General features: G+C 40.2%; 1 protein-coding gene across 1 annotated transcript in view; it reads left to right on the plus strand.

Annotated features, from left to right (window-relative positions):
- Positions 1 to 8940, plus strand: part of MAOB (monoamine oxidase B) — a 117837-nt gene extending 108897 nt beyond the window's left edge. Inside the window, exons 12-15 of the mRNA XM_023202817.1 lie at positions 219 to 316; positions 6118 to 6229; positions 6824 to 6886; positions 7938 to 8940. Of these exons, the coding sequence (XP_023058585.1) occupies positions 219 to 316; positions 6118 to 6229; positions 6824 to 6886; positions 7938 to 8090 (426 nt within the window). The 3' untranslated portion in view covers positions 8091 to 8940. The remainder of the gene's footprint in view (positions 1 to 218; positions 317 to 6117; positions 6230 to 6823; positions 6887 to 7937) is intronic.
- The last annotated feature ends 446 nt before the right edge of the window (positions 8941 to 9386 follow it).

The following is a 9386-nucleotide window of genomic DNA, read 5'->3' on the forward strand; positions in this document are numbered from 1 at the left end:
CAAATGAAAAATAATTCTAAAATCTGAATTTCTTAGAAGCTTATTACCTATGACATTTACCTGCCCAAAAACATACCTTTTAAAACATCAGGATAATGCAACTCTATTTCTGAAATACATTGGTTTGACAATACAAAGCCTACTAAACTGTTCGATTTATTCTAGGTTAGATAGCTTTCTCTGTGTCTCCTTCAAGTTTTTGTCGCTCTGTCTTGCAGCCAGTGCATTATGAAGAAAAGAACTGGTGTGAGGAGCAGTACTCCGGGGGCTGCTACACAACTTACTTCCCCCCTGGGATCCTGACTCAATATGGAAGGTAGAGTAAAAGCGTGCTAAGCTGTGACTGAAATCCCCTGCACCTGAATCCAAACCCTAAATAGGTTCAGGTAGCTCTTCTCCCCTGTTTCTTATAAATACAAAAAAAAAAAAAAAAAATCCCCCAATTTCCTTTGTATCTTATGAATGAAATTGTGTATCTTATGAATGAAATTGTTTATCTTATGAATGAAATCATGTATCTTATGAATGAAATCATTATAATTATACATACACCATGGTGCTGCTTTTCAATTTTAATTTTTCTGGAAGGGCAATTCCAATCAATATAACCATAGAAGGTTTCAGCATAAGAATAGCATTTTACCCCATTCTTCATGATGTGATTATTACACATTGCGTGCCTGTATCAAAACACATCATGTAATCCATAAATATAGACACCTACTGTGTACCCGTAAAAATTAAAAATCAAAAAAGAGTAGCATTTTAGGAAATCCAAGGGTTCACCCACAGTCTCAGAAGAAGTGTCCTTATACTGAGTTAGGATTCAGTAAAACTTCCTCAAATGCCACTGTACAACTGCCAACATGGGGACAAAATTATAAAAACAAAATGAGTTCTAGACTGGGCATGAAGAGACTTTAGTCCCAGCTCTGATTCTACCAATAACCAACTTTGTCACACCAAACAGGTCACTTCTCCTTTCTGAACCTCACTTTCTTAGCAAGTGAATGGGAAAGGACAAAATGATGTACAGTGAGCAATAATCAGTATGCTCAAGAAAGTATGAATTTTTTTTTATTTTTTTATCCCAATCCTTAGATGCTGGGCAGTGTGAGTTATTTTTTAACATCCTTATTGAGACATAATTCACATACCATACAATTCACCTATTCAAAACGGTGCACAGTTAAATGGCTTTTAGCATTCACAGTATTATACATACAAGTATGTTGTTGTTTAATTTATTTGATGACAATAAATGAACTAATAATATAGCAGTGATTTTTATGACAATCATAATATTACTAAACCAAGCAATAATTTAATGCCAAAAGCTTAATCTAAACAGAATGAGAAATGTAAACTAGTGAGTCAAAGACTGTTGAAAGTATGCAGCAAACAGAGGGGGTAAGTGGAAATGGCTAATCAATCTGTCCATGAAAACTGGTCAAATAAGGATTAAAACCTGCTTATCAGAAGATACATAATAACTTTGGTTAGCACTTTCTTTACCTGCTTGAAGATGGCAAAATATTATCCAAGAGAACATTCTGGGGCCAAAGGGCAGCACCTGATAAGCTGCTGGGTCTTTAAGTTAATTTTTAGATACGTTGACTGTATTAGTCCGTTTTCACGCTGCCGATAAAGACATACCTGAGATGGGCAATTTACAAAAGAAAGAGGTTTATTGGACTTACAGTTCCACACGGCTGGGGAAGCTTCACAATCATGGCGAAAGGCAAGGAGGAGCAAGTCACATCTCACGTCGATGGCAGCAGGCAAAGAGAGAGCTTGTGCAAAGAAACTCCCATTTTTAAAACCATCAGATCTTGTGAGATCCATTCATTATCACGAGAACAGCACAGGAAAGACCCGCGCCCATGATTCACTCATCCCCCAATGGGTCCCTCCCACAACACGTGGGAATTATGGGAGCTACAATATGAGATTTGGGTGGGGACACAGAGCCAAACCGTATCACTGAGTGTAGAATATGTCAATGGTATTTGTTTCAGTCTGCGTTTATTGGCTGAGTGCCAACCATTTGCCAAGCACTGTGCTGAAAACTTCAATACCAAGGACAGCCTCCCTGCTGAGAAGGAGCTGACAGTGTTGAAGGCTAGGGTGGGGATGGGGAGAGGACATGACATCAAAAATTGACTCTACAGTACTGACATATGTCCCTGGGAGGGAATAAGGATAAAAGAGGGCACTACTGTATCACCACTCAGAATGTTACCACTGAGGTAAATGCTGTAATACAGGGGCATAGAGATACCACTGGGAAACACTGAGGCACAGGCTAGCCTTACTTAGAGAAATCTGAGAAGGCTTCATAATGCACATACCACCTGAGGGTTGTAGGAGGCAGAGAAAGGCTACTGGGGATGCAGTCTATGCAGATGGAATAGTATGAGGAAAACGCTAGGATCCCACAGGTTTCTGGAAGATCTGGGGAAGAACTTTGCATGGATGGTGTATTAGGCCATTCTTGCATTGCTTGAAATAAATACCTGAGTCTGGGGAACTTATAAAGAAAAAAGGTTTAATTAGCTCACAGTTCTGCAGGCTATACAAGCATGGTGCTGGCATCTGCTCAGTTTCTGGTGAAGCCTCAGGGAGCTCACAATCATGGCAGAAGGCCAAGTGAGAACAGGCAAGTCACACGGCGAAAGCAGGAACAAGCAAGTGTGGTGGGGAGAGGTGCCATACACTCTTATGTGACCAGATCTTGCGAGAACTCACTATCATGAAGAAGCCACCAAGCCATGAGGGATCCGCCCCCATGATCCAAACACCTCCCAGCAGGCCCCACCTCAAGCATTGGGAATTACAATTCTACATGAGATTTGGGCAGGGACAAATATCAAAATTATGTCAGATGGGGCTATGGGTGATGTTAGGGACAGAATGGAGAATCAGACCAAAGAGGGAGGAAGGACCCTTTGCCCTATATGACACATTCAGGAATACAAAACTTGATATTTCAACAGAGAACAGCTATCACTGCATTACTTTTGTTTTTGGCTTTGTTTTAAATCAGAAGTGTGATATGATTCGATTTCTGACCACAGAGTGGTGAGTTTTATGCTCAATTTCATGAAGAGTGTCAGGAAAATACCTTTTGGTTTGGGGAGCAAAGAGGACACTTACCTAAACTGGCCTGATCCTGACCATGTGAGAGAAGCAAGATAAATCCCATCATATCTGGCATTGGTGGTGATACAGTAATGCCTTCTTTTATCTTTATTCCTTCCCAGGGATATATGTAAGGCTTCCTATAACTACCTTCAATTTGTAGGGTAGACTCTAAGGCACAACTTAGCTTAACATAACTCCCAGCTTGAACAGAGACTACCTGCCCAGACAACTTCTCTTGACTCTTCAGGGCCATGGCATTTAAGATATTGCAATAAGTTTTATATTCAGAGCCCTGGAAGTTCACAGCACATGTTCTAAAGGAAGAGAGAAGACAGAATTAACAGTACAACTTGGTAAAGAACTAAATGTACATTTCTCAAGAAATTTTTCTTCTGGATAGAGTGAAAAAATGATTGTCGTGATTATGCAGTAAAACTCATAAGCCACAAGAAATATACGTGGAGTTCTACTTTGTGATGTCCTATAATCTTTTGTAAATATATACTGTCTATTCACGCACCTGCAAAAGAAGGGGCAGGTGTTTTTCTTACTTGGTTGTTGGACATTTTTTTCCCCTAAAGGAACATAATTTCCAAATGACAAGTGGAGGGAAACTATCTCTTTGTTTAAAATTAATTCTTGGTTTTTACATTTTCTGATTGATAGTATGATTAGTTCTCTAAGCCTTTGTTCTTTCTTCTAATATTTCATTCTTACAGTCTAGCCAGGCCTCCCAGAGGTCTCCAACTGGGGTTAGTTTTCTTCATTGGAAAAAAAAGTAAACATGCAGTGAAAAATGGCATTGTTTAATCAACATGGGGAAAGTCAATCCACCTTCTCTTGCAGGAAGGGTTCCTTCCTGAATACCCTTAGACACTCTATAATTACAGATTTATTTCATATGTTGTCATCAATATACTAATACAGATGTTCCTCAAAATATGATGTGGTTATATCCCAATAAATCCACCACAAATTGAAAATATTTTAAGTGGAAAATGCACTTAATACACCTAACCTACCAAATATCATAGTTTAGCCTAGCTACCTTAAACATGCTCAGAACACTTATATTAGCCTACAGTTGGGCAAAATAATCTAACAGAAAGCATATTTTATAATAGAGGGTTGGATATCTAAGTTTTAAATATGGTATTGAAAGTGACAGACAGAATGGTTATATGGGTACTTGAAGTATGGTTTCTACTGAATGTGTATTGCTTTAACACCATCATAAAGTTAAAAATTATAAGTCGGAGACCATCTGTATTCTATATAATATCTCTCCTTGTATTTTCTTCTCCTCTTTTTGATGACTGCAATCAGAGCAGGTGAAAGAAAACCCACCAATGCAAGCCAGCTCTTTTGGTTTTCTAATAAAAGGCCCAGTGGTGTACAGTGTTGACTAAGATGGAGCATGGGTGTTAGCTCTTGACATTGCTTATCAGATATAAGAGAATCCTGAGACAGAATGAATAATGGCATGTTGATGGTGCTTTCCTTATGGTATTTTTGTCAGAGCAACAATGAACTGCCCCTCTTACAGGCCATGTGCTATGACATTTCAGTCCCTCATATAGCATGTGGGCACTCTACTAGTTATTAAATATTATAGGGTGATGATACACCAGGCAAAGAATGTAAAATGAAAACAGAGACTTTGACATTTGGTAGACATGGTTCAAATCCTGGCTTAGCTATTTTCTAGGAGTGTGGCTCTTGGCATATCACTGAACATTTCTCCAAGCCTCAGTTTCCTCATGTGTAAAATTAGATAATGATAATTTTAATTGATAATAGTAGCTACGTCACAGAGTTCTTTAAAAGACTGAAGAAGTAATGCAGTAGAGAGAGGAAGTGTAACTAAGTGATTAAGACTGTAGGTTCCAGAGTCAGATTGCTTGTGTTCAAATACCAACTCTTCCACTTGCTAGCTGTGACCGAGAGCAAATTACTTTGTCTTTGTTGCTGGTTAGGTTCCAGGAAGCAGACCCTGAAACAACGGTTAGCAGACAGGATATATATTAAGGCATGCCCTTAGGATTGGCAGCTGTGGAAGGGAGAAGGAAGCAGGAGTGGGCATAGGGAGAACTTGGGCTGCAATGCAATTCCAGAGAAGGCCTCAGCTGACCCCAGAGGGAGTTCCAGAACTAGAATGACCCTTCAGAGTGGGTGGTCTCAAGTTGGAGCTTGGGAATCAGGTATTTACAGCCTATGGTGATCAGTCACTGGATGCAACTGCAGCTGGAAGGAGGCATGACCTAGGTGACATAGTTTTTTTAGCAGAGGCCATCTCCAAAGAGGGCTGACATCAGTAGGCTCTCTTCTGGCAGCACTCCCAGCAGCTGGGAATAAGTCTTTCATTCTTGAAGGGGGCCTGCGTGGTTCATCACAATGTCCACCACAGTCTACCTCCATATTCTCATCTGCAAAATGGGGATAATAATAGTACCGACCTCACCAGTACAGGCAAGCGTTCAAGGAATAGTAGTCATGGAGCCATAGTCAGACTCTCAGATTTGTGAAATTTTACTGATGGAAAGGGTCTTAGAAATCAGTGGACCGTTCGCTGTAAGAGGCAGGGAAGCCAGAGCACAGTGAGAGGAAGTGATTTGCCAAGTTCACTAGTGGAATAACCACAGAGCCAGTGAGCCATAAAGGGAGCCACGTGACTGGGCTTATACAGTCCCTCACTTCATGTTGGTGAAGCAAATACATAATTTATATCCGTTAATGTCAGCTCCTTCACCTGCAACTCCTGGTGCAGGAATGAACTTTGGCTTTTACTCCATTTTGTTTGTGACAAGGATCATGCAAGAGCTGGAGGAATCACATAAACGTTATTCCAAAATTGCCAATGTCCTTCTTGATTGTTTAGAATCTGAGGAAGCTGACCAGCGTTGGTCTTTATGGGAAAACTTTTCTCTGACTCTCTGAGACTGACCACTTTTGCCTCTTTGCTTTTATTCCAAGGGTTCTACGCCAGCCAGTGGACAGGATTTACTTTGCAGGCACCGAGACTGCCACACACTGGAGCGGCTACATGGAGGGGGCTGTAGAGGCCGGGGAGAGAGCGGCCCGAGAGGTAGGGTCCGGCGTCACAGATTATGGGGAAGGACGCAACTCATGGTCCGGACATGTAGGTCAAAGATATCTGAGAGCCTGGAGACCAACTCTCAAATAACCCCTATCTTTAGACCCATAAAGTACCATTTTAACTATTGTCTCAGGTGAAGTGAATACCTTAGCCCGAAGTAATAATGAAAATACCTAACGTGTCACCCAAGGTAAAAAGAACCCATCGGGCAAATGATCAACCTGACTATACTTGAAAGATAACCTAGGTCTGATATTCTAGAACCAAACATGCTTCTATTAGGACTCAAAATTCAATTCATTTCACAGGAAAGATTTTCTGACAGTTCCTCTGATCTCATCCCTATCTGAGGTGTGTTCACAACTATTAAAATTTATGGTAAGCCTAATGATTGGAACCTCTTACACCACAGGAGAAAGACCTTTTGGTGCCTCTTAAAGGTTGAATGGAGTGTTCTGGCCTTTACCTTGGTGTTTTTGATGGATATCTCAAGAGACAGTTAGTTAGTTCTTTATTTAGGGAGCAGATTAGAAGAAAGATGGTGTCACTTTTGCTATTTGCCAATGTGTTCTTTTGTTTCAGATCCTGCATGCCATGGGGAAGATTCCAGAGGATGAAGTCTGGCAGTCAGAACCAGAGTCTGTGGTAGGCTGTTTTATTTCATGAAATTAGATATTTTTTCTCCAAAACCCATCATTTGCAAGAAGAGCACACTTGTATATATTCACATACCTTTTCCTAAGTGAGTCAACTAAGTGATTTACCTAATTGATTTCAACATGAATGTTTAAATAAGTATCATGGGTTAGGGCAGAGGGGTGAGAGATTTAGATGAACTTTGATAAATTTGTAGCTGCCACATTCATTACAGATTATTAGGAAAAAATATTTTTTGATGAGGAGGGAGACATTTCTCAGAGACTTCTAAAAATAATAACTCAATAAATGCCAGTCGAATAAATATCTAGCCTGGTGATTCTCAACAAGAGGTAGGAAAAGAAAGGAAAGTGTGTTAGCATCTCCTGTCCAGGGACAAACAGAGGGAATGAAATGGAGAATATTTATATTAAAATTTTGTTTTTAATATACCCATAATTTTTGTAAAAAAATCCTAGGAAGTTTTCCTGGCTGGAAGGAGGGATGCATACAGGTTAGAGTGAAAACACACGTTAGAGGACAAGGTCACAAAGCTCAGAATTATTGCTCTATCCTTTTAAGTGTGAAGTCAAAGGGAATAGGCCTGCCACTCCAAAGTCATTCTCTTGGTGCTTCTGCCAGGGATGGGATTGTGGGCTGTGAGGACCACTGATTCATTTACTAACAAGTGTTTATGGCACACGTGTTCTGCATCAACCATTGTGGCAAAGACACAGCAGCATTTTTGTGGAGCTCAACATCTGGTGGAGAATGCAGATGATAACCAAAAAGTACAGAATAGTGAAGAAGACATGCTGAGAAAAAAATGCAAAAGGAAAACGTCATCCTAGGCTGGGGGGCTCAGGAAAGAAAGCCTCCCTGAGGAAGTGAAGGGTCCAGTGAGGAAGACAGAGTAAACAGTATAAGCAGAGGGAACATCGTGTTTAATGGTCTAGAGGTTGGCAAGAATGGGTCATGTTCAGAGAGCTGGAGGAAGTACAGACTTTCTGGAATAAAGTGCACAAGCCCTGTACTAATATCCAATGTTTTCTGAACCCAGGATGTCCCTGCACAGCCCATCACCATGACCTTCTTGGAGAGATATTTGCCCTCCGTGCCAGGCCTGCTCAGGCTGATTGGATTGACCACCATCTTTTCAGCAACGGCTCTTGGCTTCCTGGCCCACAAAAGGGGGCTACTTATGCGAGTCTAAAGAGAAAGGGTGTTTGTAATCACACTGTCTTCTTACTGTATTTGGGGTATGGGTTTGGGGAAAGAGTTGCAGTAAAGTTCCATGAAGACAAATAATGTGGAGTGAGGCAGGGAGCATGAAGTAAGTCCAACTCTGACTGTAAAATACATGGTATCTCTTTCTCCATTGTGGCCGCTGCTTAGTGTCCCTTACCTGGCTTAGCGTTCTGTTTCAACAGTTTCCAAGTTTATTGCCCTCAGAATCTTCAGAATAGTTAAATTGGCTTGTTCAAGGTTCTTGCTGCCCCACAACACACCTTGCCCATGCACAAACAATGAGTTTTTTCCTACCACTGTGACTTTGTGCTTGTTCTTCCTCTTACCTGTAATAGCCTCACCTTCCCAAGTTCTTTGCATTTGTCCTTAGAATACTGTATTGTTACAGCTGAAAGACATTAAAGACCATTTAGTCCTCACCTGTTTTAGAGTTGAGCAAACTGAAGCCGACAGAGGTGGAACTTAATTACCTAAGAGCCACAATAAGCCACTGGTATCTCGGGGACTAGAACACAAATCCAACGCCTTTCCCACCTCCCTGGATGTATTCCCCAATTATCCTCCTTCACTCCCTGTTATTGTCACTGATGGTGTCCCCTTGTGTGGATTTACTCTGTGCTAAGTTGTCTTACACTACTCACCCGCTACTCAGTATATAGCCTTAAGTCTTACTGTTTTGTGCAGTATCTCCAGCTGATTTTAGCTTTTTGGATGGTAGAAATTTTATCTCTTCTTCCTTTTGTATCCTCCATTGTATCTTCATACAAAGAACAGTACACATTTGGGTAATTAAAAATAAAAGTTGATTGACCATATCTGCTGTCCTTTCTTTTTGGATAATGACTTTCAAGCTTTGAATAGATCAAATCAAGATCCAGTATTAGGTATATAATTGTGACTTTAAAGCAGTTAGTCAAAATTTCCTTGAAGCCTGGATGATGCATGCATTTTGATTGCATGATCTATCATGGTGGCATATGTGTGAGCATGTTGAAAATGATTTATAATGATATGGTAAGAATGCTAAAAGACACAGTACCTTGCCTTCACTACCCCAAAAAATACCTGTCAAAATAAATGACATATTAATAAGCAAGATGCTTAAACTATTAAGCTAATTATAAAATTTCAGTTGACATTTCATATTCCTTCTTGGTGCAAAGCTTTTTACTAGGTACACTCATTAATTTGAAACTGCAGTTTCACAGTCCATTAAATTTTATTTGGACTATTTTTTAAACGATATCATCATCTCAAAGCA

Source organism: Piliocolobus tephrosceles, chromosome 12 (assembly GCF_002776525.5).
Source record: "Piliocolobus tephrosceles isolate RC106 chromosome 12, ASM277652v3, whole genome shotgun sequence".
Classification (NCBI taxonomy): Eukaryota; Metazoa; Chordata; class Mammalia; order Primates; family Cercopithecidae; genus Piliocolobus; species Piliocolobus tephrosceles.